This window comes from Scatophagus argus, chromosome 12, assembly GCF_020382885.2.
Source record: "Scatophagus argus isolate fScaArg1 chromosome 12, fScaArg1.pri, whole genome shotgun sequence".
NCBI lineage: Eukaryota > Metazoa > Chordata > Actinopteri > Scatophagidae > Scatophagus > Scatophagus argus.
The window spans coordinates 14,634,196-14,650,295 of record NC_058504.1 but is presented as its reverse complement, the minus strand read 5'-3'; the positions used below and the strand labels follow the sequence as shown (position 1 = coordinate 14,650,295).

Genomic DNA, 16,100 nt, shown 5'->3' with positions numbered 1-16,100 from the left:
ATGCAGACTTTTGACTCATCAGCTATGTTCATGAACTTCTTCCTGTCGCAACCTAAACCGCGCCTTACCGACTCCTGCCAAATTAAAATTAAATTAAAAAAAATGCTAGAATTATAACTTACAGTGATCGATTATCTAATAATTTTCAACTGAGTTCAACATAATAAGTTAATAATAATACTTACACAACACGATTACCGTTTTGAAAAGTCAGAGGTGAGGCCTAACACGTGTCACATTGCCTCACACTACGCAGCTGAGGAGAGCCAGGTGTCGGGCACGCGCCTCCAGCTGCCTCAGCGCTCGTCCACGAGCGCGTGAACACCTGACCACTGCAGTGGGGTGGGGGTGGAGAGGGGAGGGTGGGGGTGCACACAGCCGGCTGATTGCTCTCATAGACAACTGGGCTCCTCTGCAGACCCTCCTGTTGGTGTCCTTCGGCCGGTATGACGGATGAGGAGGTGTTAGCATCCGAGTCTCAGACGGTTGACAGCGGCCTGCTGCGGGACTACAGGCGGCCGACTCGGCTGTACTGCATGAATGGCGGACATCACCTCCAGATCCTGCCCGATGGGACGGTGCAGGGCCAGAGGGATGACAGGGACGCTTACAGTAAGACAGCAGCGCACTGTGCCTGTTTACATCCCGCTCAGGCCTTGCAACATGATGCGTTCACTTCCCTCACTGCAGGTGTGTCAGGTTCAAAGAGCAGAGACCGCCTGCTGACATTTCCGGCTTGGATAACATGGGATATCTCGGCGGTTTATTTCACTTGATTTCACATGTTTTTTGTTGAACTCGAGGAATAAAACGCAATCGTAGCTACATTAAGTAGCAGAGACTTGTGATAGACTGTGACTAGCTGCACTTAACTTTTCTCTTGAGTGACAGTCATGAAAATGGAGGCTCTCTCAATGATGTCAAATATGAAAGGCCAAGCCATAAATTTGTCTACTTGTTGCCTTTTGTCTAACAGTCTTCATCAGTGTTGTGGAAGTTTTTCTCCTGCTGGTGAAGAATGAAATAGAGACTTCTGCCGGACGACAAGATCTTTTATTCCTTTGCAAAAGAAGGTCAATCGTCACACAGAGTTACAGTCAGAGTGAGGAAAGACCCCAACCATGGGGAGACCTCCCTTTTTATGGACAGAGGCACACACACCAACATATGTTTCACACCTCTTTGTTCTGTTACCACTATTGTCTGCTTCACCCCAGGATGTTCCTGCCGAGTTGTGTATTCTGTAGAAAGGGTTTGGACTTTAAAGACAGAGGTGATAGTTCCCGTCTCAAGGGTTTGGACTTTAGAGACAGAGGTGATGGTTCCCGTCTCAAGGGTTTGGACTTTAGAGACAGAGGTGATGGTTCCCGTCTCACTCTGGGACTGGTGTTGCAGAGTTTGTGTATTCAGTCTAGATGTTAAACAAAGACACGTGAACAAATGGTATCTGGGTGAGAAGACAGTGAGTGGGGGTGTTAATTCAGAGGAGGAAGTCATGGCGGTTTCAAAGAGATTAAAACTGCCACTACAATCAGTCCTCTTATTTGACGTACTACTGTGTGTACTGTGATATTTTGTGAAAGTGTATTAAATGAGATTTGTTATTTATTCTATCAAACATCCACAACGGGTGAAAAGTTTAGGCCCTTTAGGCAGGCGGATCTGTGCAATGAGCACAGTCACTGTCAAATAAACTCATGAAATAAAAATGAAAAAAAAAATGCTTGATTGCAATCTGTCCCTTTCATTTCCTGTAAGATAGGCCCCGTGTTTGACACTTCACATTCTTAACGACTTCAAGGCAACAAATTTTATTCAGTCACGAGAGCAAGCATACGCTGAAATTCCATTTGGCTGCCACTTCATTCAGTTTCATTTCAGGCTTGAAGCTCGTTCAGCTCAAGAGCAAAGAATTTAAAATGTTTAAAATGGCTTCTGTCTATTCATATGTCAGCTGGCTGAAGGAAAACAGCAACAATGTTTGGCGCTGATGCGTTTGTTTTTGCCCTTCTTGTTCTCCCTTCAGCCGTCTTAAAGCTCAAAGCTGTCGACAGAGGAGTGGTGGTCGTCCATGGAACAGAGGCCGGGCGATATCTGGCCATGAGCAATGAGGGGCAACTGTACAGCTCAGTGAGTATCTTCAGTATTCCCACTGATCCATATGATATGAAATCACTACATTAAATGGAAACATCTCCCGTGATATCTGTAAATGATTAATCACTCGCCGCTCCGCAATCTCGATCCAAACATTAGTGACAGGATTTTTAAACTTTTCATCTCAAACCAAACAACTGAAGTGCCGTCACCTGTTGGTGCTTCTTCATCCGTTTATCTCTCAGCTCACGGTGACCGATGAATGTTACTTCCTGGAGAAGTTGGAGGAGAACCACTACAACACGTACCTGTCTCAGAAGCACCAGGAGAGGAACTGGTACGTAGCTCTGAAGAAGAACGGAAAACCTAAACCGGGTCCAAAGACTCACATCGGACAGAAGGCCGTCTTCTTCCTGCCCCGACAGCTGTGTGACTCCGGGCAGTGAACGCACTCGGCACACGGCGATACCTCAACCCTAATGGGTGCAAAGCTGCTCCAGGATGGATCCTTTATTCTCTTCTCACCATTTTAGTTCGTCCCATGGGCCAGAACACGATATGAAGCAGCGGTGTGAGAACGGTTCATGAAAACAAGTCAGTCAGGATCAAATGTGTCTGGGAATTTTTGTTAGGACTAATATTTGCATTAAAAGAGTAGCTGGTCCTTCGCCCGGGGGTTATGCATCAGAGCTTTAGGACTGAGCATGTCGCCGTCTTTTTGTCCGCTAACACAACATCCCGTTTGATTAGGTAGCAGGTCTTCTTATTACACAAAAGAAAACAAGCAGACAGTATCGTCAGCAGACACAGACCCTGAGCCTGTCAGCACTGATTCTCCTGATTTCAGCCCGATTTCTTCTAATTATACAGCAAAAAAAAACTTAGTATAGTAATGGTAACTTTCATGTTATCTAAATTGTTTCCAGATGTCAGTGAGATTTGGTGGAAAGTTTGGCCAGAGGCAGGAGGACCAAGTAATTTCTCATGTGGATCTGGTAAGAAAAGAATGCAGGGATTGATTTAAAGAATCATCGTGACCTCGCAGTAGGAAAAAATGTTATAAATGTCTCATTTTCTCTCAAAGTAAAGCACTTAACTCAAATGCAAACGACACATATAATGCCTTCATTGAGAATTTTGCCGGCTTGGTAGATGTTATGTGACCTTTCTCGTTTGACTACTCCTGAAAGCATGTTTTCCTCTCCAGAAGTAGTGAGATAAGAAGAGCCAGTCGCAGCTCCGCACGTCACGGCGTCACAGGCTGAAAAACAGAACTGACACATTTTCTATTTCCTTATTTCAAACACTTAAGCTGTGACCAAAATTGCACAGTGCGCAGATACTGAACTGTAAACACTGTAATATTGTAGTGGACAGCAGTGAATCAAAAGAGCTCAGCACTGGCGCAGTAAAAGTGACATTTATTTAACATTAGATGGTTTCTGTACAGTTTCATGTCAACAAAACCCCAAGGTTGCAGCTCTACATCACACTGAAGTAAGCATAATGGGTCAGCAACAAAGCCATAGCAGAAGTATGAAGTTCACTGATGAGGCAAACAGTTCAGTTTGCTAATCGAGACTAAAAACCGTTTTCAGCTCTTTCCACTGACACCAGTGGTTAGATCGAACTGCATCATCGTGACACGCCGTTTCCTCGATGATAAAAAACAGAAATGCAATCCTACACCACAGCATCATTCATTCCTTGCTTTATATGTCTGGGACTTAAAATAATCACGGGTACACCCTCCGGGTTTTATTGGTTACGTTTCTAAAAGTGCACATGCATACAACATTCTTTCACACAGTTTTGATACCAACATGATAGCAAACATAAAAAAAAAACCCAAAACAGATATCCCATCCCCCATCTGTCAATTAAATCTTAAGGCAAAAGCCCACCTGAAAATGGAGTTTATTTTTATGCTCATAGATCACCGTTTGAAATGTCAAAGTGAGATCATTAACAGCTGAGATCCAGACAGCCAAGCCTCTTTTCTATAATCACAGAGCTTTTCCACCGACAATGAATGAGACACCGTCTCCGCTGACTCACTGAAGAGTCATGGAAACATCAAACTGTTACGTCTAAATGAGCTTTTCAAAAAAAAAGGAGGTGAACCAGAAAATGTGCTCATGTGCCCATAGAAAGAAAGAAGGAAAAAAATAATAATAATCATGCCACAAAAATCTGGCGGCCCTTCGCTGTCAGCTGAGCTGCTCCAGGGTTTTGTCACTTTGACATCTGTGTTCGTGTTTAAGCACTCAAACTCAATCATACAACTTCATATGTGTAATCTAAATTCTACTTCCAGGTTGGAAAGTTTTACCTGATTTAATGTACAACAAAACATTTCACAGGTTCAGTTCAATTTCTGACATGCGTGGAATTTGGTACACTCTGCTGACATTGCGGTTGAATCACGAGAAGGTACAATGCCCCTGATGAGCAGTTTCGAACGCCTTAAAAGCAGTAGACAACACTGCCCCCTCCTGGCTTTAAAAAGAAAGAAGAAAAAAAAGGCAACACTACTTAAAGCCAACAGGTGAATTCAATATGTGTATAATCCGTGTCAGTATCAGCGCTTGCAGCCTAACGAAAGCTTTTCAGGTGTATGTGGTATCTAAAAACATCTTATAATAGTCACAATAAAACCGTGAAGTGAGATTAGTGCAGACTACAAAGTGTGTTGCATGCTATGGCAAGTCTACATAGTGTTGTAATAATTAATACCTGTTGGCTTCAGGTGTCACCAACATGAGACTCTCCCTACTTATAAACCTTAAGGGCAGACGCATGCTTGTATACTACCATCAAATGATATAAGGCATTACTTATACATTACAGACAAAGATGCAGATAGCACTTCACATTCGCCACTAATGAATACATCAAGGGACTATTACTGTTAACCATTTTCCATTAATAAAGTTTCAAAACAAAGCAAAATGAGTGATATAATTCCTGAATATTTTATCGAGAGTTGTCTTCATCTATGACTCGTCTGGCCGATTTCTTGTTAAAGTGTCTTCACTTGAAATTTGAAATCTTCACAGAGTTGCTGCTGCTTGTGTCAGTCATGTGCAGTTCTTCCACAGCCAACTTCCTGAATTTGAATTAAAGGGAGAAGTGGTTTGTCAGTGGTTATGTTAACATGCATGCAAACAACTTTATTCGAATAATCAGGCTAAGGCAACACTTCAACTGCTTTCAGTATCCTGCATGTATCTATTTATCAACACAGAAATGTCTTGCATAGACCCACCTAATGCGGACTTCTGCTTGGTCCTTCACTACATTACAGTGTGATCTCCCACTGTTTGTAAGACTAGAACTGATGAGATATTTTTTATTTCATGCGTTGTTCTTCACCGACACAGTCTTGACTATGTTACCCACAATGCAAGTGTGGGATAAAATCGCACTTGTTGATGAGAATGCTTTGCTCAGTAAGATATACATTAATTAGAAATTTTTTAATCTGTATAAACCTTATATACCAAAGTAAAACATTGTTTAAAAAAAAAAAAAAAAAAAAGTAATCAGCTGCTAAATATGAATCCAGTTGTTTTTCAGGGTTTCATGGAAAGTTGTCCAAGTGTGTGAAAGAACGGTCAACTGGCATTATGTAATACAACACACTGTTGATTAAGAACAATGCATCTGTATCGGTTACCATTTATAAATGAAGGTGTGCTAATTAGTCCTATAACTGGGAAATTACAGTTATCCTCTGAACTGCTGGGAGATAACAAAAATCATGTATAATTATGATGTTATGAAAACAATGTAAAAAAAAAAACTAAAATCACTCATGTATGGATCTGGTGACAGGTCGTAACTAATGGGAGAGTTTATGTCAGAGGTTCTGGTTTTGTGGTGTCCCATCTGGCAATGATAGTCAGATCTCACATCTGACAACAATGTCCAAACAACGTCAAATAACGCCAGAGGGGTGATCAAACTCGCAGAACACACCAACGGCTATCCTGATGTACCCTGAGTGCGTCAGGTTGTATGCAAAACAATGAGTAAGGTTTACGGAAGTACAAAACCGGCCAGCAAAACTCACTGTCACAAAGACGGAGCCTGAATCAGGGAGGGAGTAGAGGAGCCAGAACAATTAGAAATTAAAAATCTAATCCGTGAAAACCACCTAATAATTTCTGCCAGGCGTTCCCTGCTGCAACGCTCTAATGCCTGCACATAAGACAGGATGTTTTCTTCATCTAGTGTGCTAAACTGAACTGTGAGCTGGGACTGTTGGGTTTACATGTGTCCACATTTTGTCACAAATAAACCAGGAATCGGACAGAAACTCAAAGAGGTGCCAGTCTGCGATGACGACTGTGTGCGGTTTACTTTCTAAAGAAAATGTTTAATGGCATGTAACACTTGGTGGGTGATGAAGTAGTACCAGATATTTATTTTTTTCTGATAAACAGTTCTGTGCCATTGTTGCCTTAATCTCATCACTCACTGTTGGAGTGAATGGAGTCCTGTGTACAAGTGAATGTCTTCCATGATGAGTGTGAGTGGGTTAACACACCTTACCTCTAATAGATGAAGAGAACCCTTGTTCGGGGAAGGGTGGCATAGGTGGGATCAGCCAGTTTACGCACTCTGGAGTAGTTAACAAAGCCTCTGATGAACAGCATGAAGCCTGGAGGGCAAAGAAAATCATGTAATGCAAGAACTTAAATTCATACAACATCAGGACTAACAGGAGAGGCTATTTGTTTGTAAAATAATGTCTCTCACTTACCTAGGGCCAGGAAGACCCACCACAACCAGTACTGCCCATCAAAGTAACCAGGAAAGTAGGTAGAAAACTGGAAGAAATGTAAGACAGGACCTGTGATGAGCTAGAAAGTTATCTTGGATCATTTTCAGAGTTTTAGCATTCCTCAACAGTAATACAGACAAGAACCGGCGTTCAGCGATGAATATTTGTGTTAACAGCTCTTACCCTGACAATAAGAACCCATTTGATGAGGGAAAGGCCAAAGCCAGAGATGGCCCCGTATCGGCCAGCAGCTGACGTAGTCAAACAGAACGACAAGAAGAAGCCGATCCAGTTGAAGAGGAATGCCACTGCAGACAAAAAGAAGTGTCAGTTAGGATTTCATACCTTCACACTTTACTGACGTTTAAGCAGCGCCTACGTACCATGACGGTGTCTTTGCTTAAAACAACAACAGCAAAAACTGTAAAGCTGCGGGTGATAGAAGTCATATTGTCATTGTAGCATGACACCTTCTGGCCTACAATACTGTTCATCCTACCTGTAATTAGTTTTGCGAGTTACAAATTTATGTGGTTGCGTCTGCTCGAGACAGTAACCATGTTAGACATGCCAAACCAGAATCACCACCTTGCCTTTGTAGGCCTCCAGGCTAGACTATTAGGTACCATTAAAAAAAAAAAAAAAAAAAAAAAAAAAAATTTAAAAAAATCATGATACCGTGAGCAACACTAGTAACCTTAAAGTGACACTGATAGCAATAAATTTGTAAAATCGTACGGGTTGCAGCTGCTGCAGTAGGTTTTTTTTCTCTTTCCTAGAACTGGGTACAAAAAGAATCAAGTTTCAATACTACATGGTACTGGGTTATTTCAGTAGATAACAATAAGATACTATGTACTGATACCCAGCCCTACTCTGGGCACTGGTCAAGCGGCAGTCCCCCACTCCCCGACTTAATTAGAGAGACCTCTGCAAATTAATTCCATACACACTTTAATACAAATTGAATCAATGAGGAAACAAAACAATGTATCTGACTTTGTAATACCTTTTATTTCTTTTTTTTACACCAAAATTACGGTGTAATGCATGTTTTTTTTAAATGTGGGTAAACTGAGATTGCCAGTTTTACCATTTCCCATTAATAACAAAAGCCAGATGTTAATGGGTGTCAGAGGGTGTTTTGCCCAGTGTGAAAGTGAGAAGAGAGAGGGATAAACACACGGTTTGTTGAAGAAAACCCACCTGCGAGCATGTTAGGTTCACAGGGTTTGTTGCTACAGTAACTGACCCAAACCTTAAGTTGCCAGTCTTTCTGGAAATGAAAACCCAGAATTTACCTCATCCAAGTTTTCACTATATCCACTTTCTACAATACACCCTTCAGCACTATGCAAGCGAGTGAAGTTCTTACTGAAAAAAGTGAGCATGAAGATGCCATCATTTCCTATTCGCAGCTGGTCAGCATCTTCAAAGTCATCCCTGGCCACGAAGTCGTCCTCCTGCACCAGGAGCAAATAAAAAATAACTTGGGTTTACCTCAGTTTTCTTTTTATGTTTTGTTTGAAACCTCGAACAGAAAAAGTCTTAATGAATACATTAATTTAGAACTATTTCTACACGCTAGCTATAGCTCAGTGCTACTCACAAGCCAGCAGCCTCTCCTATCTTTCCTCGGTATGAGTAGTGAAAAACCAAAGCAATTACGAGCAAAGTGATGGAATTCATGACCCTGTTTGATCAGCTGTTCTCTGTGTCTGAGCACAGTTTTATCACAGTAACATGGCTCCTTTAAGAAACAGAGCAGCATGTATATGAGTGAGTGGTGAAGCGAGAGCGAGAGGAAGTAAAGTAGGTAAAGTAAAATAATGTCAGATTAAGTTGGATGTAAAGCTCATTTTCAATTAACTGCTATTTGTAGCTCTTTCAAATTGCTTTATTTTGAGAGGAAATTGTGAAGTTTAATCACTTCTTTTATTATGAAAGTAAAATTCTGCATTGAAGAAAAGCTGATTTTTGTTTGTATATGCTATCAATTACAGTTCTGAGGGAGAAAATCTATGTCGGCACTTCCAAAAAAAAAAAAATCATAAATCATCCCGGAAAACTGCAATCGGTGCACCTCTATGTGTGAAAATTAGAAACGTACCGTGACTCTTCCAGTGACCAGGGGGATGGCTGCCTCTTCTTTGCTTCTCTCAGCTTCATCATAGGAGGGCAAAGAGGTGGCAACACTGTAGGATGGAGGGTTGGGAAATCTTCCTCCATCCTCCTTGTATTCAAAGAAAGCTGTGAAGGTAATAAGCACATGACTTTCATCCAGGTAGAAAAAATTTACCTCAAAAGACACTCTTCTAAATGATAAAAAAAAATGACTCCCGCTGACATTGCTGTACATTGTACTCAAGTGGTGATATATCATACAGTCTGCTTTGGGTTCTGTCTTATAAGCAAAAATCAATAACTGTCAATAATGAATAAAGTTATTTCACCTTACTGATTACAATATAAAGGTGAAAATGTTATTAACTGACCATGTAATATGAATATAAAGTTCATATTACATGGTCAGTTAATATGTAACATGAATATAAACTTCATTTCCTGGATTTAAAGGGCACCTGCACTACTAACAGTGATATCTGATCACCACCAACAGTTTCACCACCCTCAGTATGAAGCTGGATTACAGATTTCAGCTTTAGAAAAGAAAAGAAAATGATAAAAACATCAGTTGAAATAAATTTACATCCATTTAAACGGGACTATCATTTGTAATTTGGAGCCTCCACCCCACAGAAAAAAAACAAAACTGCCAGATGACGTGCAAATTTGATCGCCGAAAGACAAAAATCTACTTTCAGATACCATTCAGTTATGAAACCAGCCGGGTCTTACAGCAAGACGAAAGACATTACTAATATATGTGTCCATTACTGTTCATGTTATGACCTTTAACTGGGTCATCTGGCAGCTATCCAGAACACTCCTTATTGTTGTTCAAACAAAAACACCACTGAAACGGATCGATGGCGTCCCAGGAAGAGCTCCAGGCTACACCCACTTCTGCACCATGCTAACCTATGCCCTCTTAAGTGAGACTGAAATATCAGACCTCTCTAAAAAGGTTTTTCATGTGAGCTATTCGCCTTCTACATTATTCATTCTAAGGCCTACAGTGCAAGACATGCAGTATTAGAGCAGCACACTGACAGAACTAAAAGTATATACAAGTATATAAAAGTATAGTGAGCATTAGTACTTTTCCATGTATTTAGTGTTTATCCATGGTTTCTAAATTTATCTAAGGCTATAGTTACTTTTCATTTTGTAGAAAGGTTTAAAGCAATGCAGTTTAAAACAAGCAGCCTTGTTAGAGTTTTAAAAAAGTCAGCAGCAGTCGGTTACATGCTAAAACAGCTTCCACGTTAAAATATTCCATACATGTTGAGGCCTTGACCATCAAGGGTGTGACTCCAAATACATAGTTGGCAAAAGAAAAGACATCTTCACAAAGATTATTTTTGCTTCACATTTCACTGCAAGTACTATTACTACTATTACTATTACTTTATGATGCAAGACTTCCACTTTTAATTATCAATTAGTGCGATGGAGCTGTGAACGTCCCTTACCTGCATTTGCTGCAGCAACGCTGCTGTAGGGTGGTGGTGCATCCAGAGCAGGACCCTCCTGGGATGACTGGGCCGGCTCCTCCTCATTCACCAGCTGAGGAAACGTAAATAAACGACAACACAGTCAGAGTCGAACTTAAACTGCATCCTTTACTCGACTTGTTGACTGTGATGAATGAAAACTATTTAAGTACATAAGATTTAGAAAATAAAGGAAACCACACGGTCTCATTCTCCAAGTCAAGCTGGACCAAAGTTCAACAACAGTACTATCACCCTGTTACAGATTGCCTGCAACCAGGTGATACAATAAGTCACTGAGTCCCTGGATTTAAACTGAATTTTTAAATGTGAGGAAGTTCCTTGATTTGACAGCTTTTCATTCTGCCACATACACACCATCCGTTCTTTAATCTGCAAGAACACCATATAATTTTAATTTTTAGTTGGCCGTACAAACAGTATGTTATAGCCTTGATTTCCACACCACACGTTTACTGAGCACAGATATTGAACAAGCGCAATACAGATGGACGGGAGGTGCTTCAGAGCAAAAATCAGAGTAGCTGGGTTAAGTAAAAGCACTGATGTCCCACTCGTTTGATGTACTGTGCAACAAGTGGTTATGATAGACATGTCTGCAATCATCCCTTCCTCCAAACAGCTAGGACTAGCTGCACCCTCACTAACCTCTGATACATCATGAAAACTACTCCGCCCTGATTACACAGTAAACTCAGCACTCGTGATTTAACACATCATCTGCGTTCGTCAATAAATGATCAGGCTGTACCTTCACGTTAATATGTCGGTCCTATGTGTCTCTGGAGTTTACGTTCCCGACAGACTGGACGAGTCACTGAACTGACGGTGTTGGTTCAAGTCTACACAAAGTCACCAAGTTACACAACATACTCAAGCTAACGATACGAGTAAGTTAACCAACTGGTTAGCTGCCAAATGAAGCGGGTCACATAGGTTTCAAGTTACAGCTGACTAAATAATCATCAGTCATTTATTGTTCGGTTCAGAGTGACACAACTGCTCTGATATCGGCTTAAAATATTCGTGGCTCAGGCCCGCCTGTAAACAAATACCGCTGAGCTCGTTGTTTTCCTCCCACTGACAGGCTAATGTTGACTAGTGTTAGCTGACTGGGCAGCAGCTAACGCTAGCTGTTAGCTACGTTTTTTTTATTTAGCCTGTCAGCAAACTGGTGCCTACCTCTTGATATCTGACGTTCTGTTCTGCCATTGTGGAAGAGGAGCGGAATACTGAAAACGTCCTCTTCCCACTTGACTAGCGAAGATGTTTAAAGTAAGTGCAATCTTGCCAACGAAATAGCAAGTGAAACGTTGCCTCCTAGTCGGCCATCTCCCAGTCCTGACGCTCGAACTGGAGCAGGCGCTGATGCTGCCTTAAAGTGCTGTCGTAATTTTTTCTATTAACCGTTCGAAAATGTACTAGATCTTACATATCGGTATCATAGAAAGGAACTGATTCTGCAAATTCCACAGTTTTGTTGTGTATATCACGTTATTGTGTTACCAATGATGATAGACCGCATTCATTAAGGATGCAAAATAATTTATCAGATCATCACGTGATTTATTTAAAATTCTTGGACAAAGCAGAGCAACCACTTGCTACAGCTGTCTGATAAATATAGTGGAGGAAAATCTACAGTAATTGCCTCTGAAACGGAATGGGACAGCAGTAGAAAGTAGTTTTGTCACTCTGAAATGAACAATAAATGGCTGATGTTGGGCGGCACGGTGGTGCAGGTTAGCACTGTCGCCTCATAGCAAGAGGGTTCAAGGTTCGAATCCCGGTCTGCGCCCTTCTATGTGGAGTTTGCATGTTCTCCCTGTGCCTGTGTGGGTTTTCTCCGGGTACTCCGGCTTCCTCCCACAATACCAAAAACATGCACATTAGCAGGGACGTGCAGAGACCTCTGGTGGGGCAGGGGCTCAGTTTATAAAAAAGGGCACAAAACATTTCAAGCAATTGAACTTTATTTAAAACTGAATTTCAATAACAACTTAATTTCTGCCTGTGTGTGTGTGTGTGTGTGTGTGTGTCTGTGTCTGTGTGATGTCCCTCTTTTGATGCTGAATATTGGTCCTCAAAGCAGCAGTTTTCGGCTTGCCATGTTCTTGTAAATGTCTATGACAACACTGTGTTCAATAGGGATATCTTTCTCAATTGCCAGCAGCAGGAGATCCGATAGCCTTTCTTCGTGGCAAAGGCTGCGAAGTTTTGTCTTGACAAGCTTAAGCTTTGAAAAGGGTTCGCTGACCATGTGACGTCATGAATCGTGGCCGCAAGGTATTTAGGTGTAAAACGTTTTTCCCCCCAAATGTATAACTTCGCATATGATTTAGGAGACATTGTGGAGAACTTAGCTGTTGGAACTCATTTATTTATTAAAAAAAATAATGATAAAAAAAAAACAAAAAAAAAAAAACAGCCCTGTCAAAAGGGCACTTTGAATGTCTATCAGGAAAAGGGCAGGTGCCTGAGCCCCTGTAGCCCCCCTTATCTGCACGTGCCTGCACATTAGGTTAATTGGCTACTCTAAATTGCCCCTAGCTGTGAGTGTGAGAGTGTGTGGTTGTTTGTCTTTGTACCCCGCCTCTCGCCCATAGTCACCTGGGATAGGCTCCAGCTCCCCCGCGACCCTGACGGATAAGCGGTATAGAAAATGGATGGATGGATGGCTGATGTTAGCAGTAGAAAATCGTAATGCTCTAGTAAAATAGAAGTATCTTGGAATATTTTTCTGTGAAAATTTTCTTAAATCATGTAGTTTTATTTCACTATTGGCAACAAGGAATCCTCTATTTCACTTGAGCATAAAATAAATGAACAGCTCTTTGACAAGGCCATATTACCACTACTTCCTACACAAAAGTGGAATCAGAAGCTTGCATGGAGCACTTAAAGGCAACATTGGTTGTCAGCACAAAGAAATACAGAAGAAACAACAATTAAATGCACTTTATTAAAAATGAACAAATGAGATGCAGAATTGTATGAACAATCATCTGAAAAACCTGAAAAACAGCCTGTGCAACACCAGCGCCTGATTATTACTAGAAAACTTGAAGTTAACACCAAACGCTGCCTGTTGTCCACCCACGTGTCCTCATCAGAAGATAAAGGAATCACTGGAATGTTCTTGAAAAGGCCTGAAGATCCCACAGAGTTTAAAAATCTCCTCACTTCTGCTTTGGACAAGAGGGTGTCTCCACCAGCTTGTTGTGCACGTGCATCATCCCTAAAGAAAAGACAAAACTCTGACAATTAATTACAAGCGAAATCTAACAAATTAAGCTTTGTAGCTCTGTGATGTAGTCTCACCTTTGAAGTACTTCACAGTTTTGACACGTAATTCCAGGGTGGCGTCTTCGTCACATACAAAAACAGTCCGTGGGTGCTGCTGGAAGGCAGAAACTGTCCACATGTGATTCACCCCCTCCTCAATAGCTTTGTATAAAGCAAATGCCTTATGTGCTCCGGTGATGAGAATCATGACCTTAGGAAAAAAGAAAATTGAAAATGTGACCAATATGACTGAGCAAGAGCAACATGTCATTGGAGTTGACCATTGAGCAATGCACTGTTCTGCGGCTCAAAGCAAGCTTCTGACAGCAAATAATGAACGTATATTTGAGATTTTTTAGAAACATAAAGTAACAAAAGCAAACGCAGATCACAAAAACAGGACAGATGGTCAACATTCATCTGGGCTTCTTACCTCTTTCGCATCCATGACAGTGCCCACTCCCACTGTCAGTGCCATGGTGGGCACCTTTGAGAGATCCCCATCAAAGAATCGTGCATTAGCCATGATAGTGTCTTTGGCCAGGGTCTTCACCCTAGTTCTGGAAACCAGGCTTGAACCAGGTTCATTGAAGGCAATGTGGCCATCTGGTCCAATACCTGACAGGAGGGGGGGTGTAGTTTGAGTTTTACTTGCTTCAAAAATGAGTCCAACAACACTTGATGGAACTGAGCACAAATCTCAACCGTGTAGCTGGTTTTAGTATATTCATTATCAGCACTGAGTGAACTTCTGACCTCCGACAAAGAGCTCGATCCCTCCGGCAGCTGTTATCTTTTCCTCAAAGGCCTCACACTCTGCTTGCAGGTCGGCAGCGTTGCCATCCAGAATGTGGGTGTTCTCTGCTTTTATGTCTATGTGTTTGAAGAAGTGATTCCACATGAAGGAGTGGTAGCTCTCTGGGTGATCTCTGGGAAGCCCTGTACAGGATTTTATTACAGTTTCTCATGTATGTTCAAAGCTTTCAGTAATTCCTCAGTGCATCACCATTTTACATGGGGAGAAAGAATGGTGAGGACTCACCTACATATTCATCCATGTTGAACGTTTTTACATACTGGAATGAGACTTCTCCATTCTTGTAATATTCGATCAGTTTCTTGTAACAGCCCATGGGGGTGCTTCCTGAAGACAAGCAAATGCTTACAAAGCAAAAGTAGAGTCACAGTACTTGAGCCATTCCCAAAATGGAGGCAGAAGAAATTATAGAGTTTCTTTTTCTTCATTCCACTAAATTTGAGCTGATGGTTGTACTGTCCTTTTGCACTAGAAAGTTTACATGCAAAACTTGTTGAAGTATTACGCAAACTGCCAGGATTTTCAAGAATAAAAGTCATTTCACTTTCAATTTAAATTTAAGCTATTTTTAAATAATATTTGTCCTCAATTAAGTATAGCATTTTTTTCATTTTTAGATCACATAATTTTAAAGGATCGATCTCTATTTCCGCCGTCGACACAGAACCAGCAGCTGTAGGGAAAAATATTACTTTTTTACTTCTTCTTTTTAACACGGTGCAATACAGTGGCGCATACATTCAAATATGAAATATGAATAATAATAATGAAGATGATAATAAAATAAACACAAATGTACGGAGGTCATCAACTACCACTCACCCGTGGGGAGCCCCAGGGTGAAATATCTGTCCGGGCCAGGTCTGAACAATAAAATCTTGTTTCTAATGTACTTTGCAGCCCATTCGCTTGCCTGGTCGTAGTCATTAAGGATGATCAGCTTCATCGTCCTGGAGAAAGACAACAGAGACAAGCAAAGAGGCGCAGGTTACTTGTGTGAAGGAGCTCAGCTTCGAACTAAGAACAAAACACACCTCAGTCAGACTTTAGACTCATTAAGGTAACAACATCATCGGGCAACATTAAAAATTAGAGCACTGTAAAAGCATCAGGTTTGCTAAACAAGCTGCCAAAAACAGAGACTGTGATAACGCGACGTGTGCGCAGTGTAGCCAAAACTTTCACTGCGGTATTAGACTCCTAATAAAAACACAGACCAAATAAAAAATAGTTAGGCGAAAGCATACCTACGCCTTGGACTATCTGTGGCTTTTCCTCGCAGCAGACAGGATATCGATGGATCATGTGATGCCTGCTTTTGGATGCAAACAGCGCTCACCGCGGATGGGACGTTTACTGCCGTCAGCTAACGTTAGCAAGCGAGTTCATGTGAGTTGGAAGTGCCCAGATGCTGTTCAGGCGTGTTTAAGGTGCCGACAGCTGTTGCGGTTGTATGTCTAAGTAACAGGACATC

The 16,100-nt window shown here is 41.4% G+C and overlaps 3 protein-coding genes across 7 annotated transcripts; 1 reads left to right on the top strand and 2 right to left on the bottom strand.

Annotated features, from left to right (window-relative positions):
- The first annotated feature begins 218 nt into the window (after positions 1 to 218).
- fgf1a (fibroblast growth factor 1a) lies at positions 219 to 2,966 on the top strand. The gene is made up of 3 exons (XM_046405977.1): positions 219 to 612; positions 2,027 to 2,130; positions 2,343 to 2,966. The coding sequence occupies exons 1-3, from the start codon at positions 447 to 449 to the stop codon at positions 2,541 to 2,543; spliced, it is 471 nt and encodes a 156-aa protein (XP_046261933.1). The 5' UTR covers positions 219 to 446; the 3' UTR covers positions 2,544 to 2,966.
- Positions 2,967 to 3,498: 532 nt separating this feature from the next.
- LOC124068065 (NEDD4 family-interacting protein 1-like) lies at positions 3,499 to 11,895 on the bottom strand. Of its 2 annotated transcripts, none has more exons than XM_046405976.1 (8): positions 11,707 to 11,895; positions 10,483 to 10,576; positions 8,997 to 9,136; positions 8,262 to 8,349; positions 7,070 to 7,194; positions 6,866 to 6,932; positions 6,650 to 6,763; positions 3,499 to 5,206 (listed from the first exon to the last, which is right to left on the bottom strand). In XM_046405976.1, the coding sequence occupies exons 1-7, from the start codon at positions 11,734 to 11,736 to the stop codon at positions 6,657 to 6,659; spliced, it is 651 nt and encodes a 216-aa protein (XP_046261932.1). In that variant the 5' UTR covers positions 11,737 to 11,895; the 3' UTR covers positions 3,499 to 5,206; positions 6,650 to 6,656. The 2 variants fall into 2 exon arrangements, with proteins under 2 accessions (XP_046261932.1, XP_046261931.1); XM_046405975.1 differs by having other exon boundaries at positions 6,655 to 6,763; positions 11,707 to 11,893.
- Positions 11,896 to 13,467: 1,572 nt separating this feature from the next.
- Positions 13,468 to 16,032, bottom strand: gnpda1 (glucosamine-6-phosphate deaminase 1). 4 transcript variants are annotated; one of them, XM_046405970.1, is made up of 7 exons: positions 15,874 to 16,032; positions 15,449 to 15,576; positions 14,852 to 14,953; positions 14,566 to 14,748; positions 14,243 to 14,427; positions 13,846 to 14,020; positions 13,468 to 13,762 (listed from the first exon to the last, which is right to left on the bottom strand). In XM_046405970.1, the coding sequence occupies exons 2-7, from the start codon at positions 15,570 to 15,572 to the stop codon at positions 13,704 to 13,706; spliced, it is 828 nt and encodes a 275-aa protein (XP_046261926.1). In that variant the 5' UTR covers positions 15,573 to 15,576; positions 15,874 to 16,032; the 3' UTR covers positions 13,468 to 13,703. The 4 variants fall into 4 exon arrangements, with proteins under 4 accessions (XP_046261926.1, XP_046261928.1, XP_046261927.1 ...); XM_046405972.1 differs by having other exon boundaries at positions 15,878 to 16,029; XM_046405971.1 differs by lacking the exon at positions 15,874 to 16,032 and adding an exon at positions 15,661 to 15,846.
- Between the last annotated feature and the right edge of the window lie 68 nt (positions 16,033 to 16,100).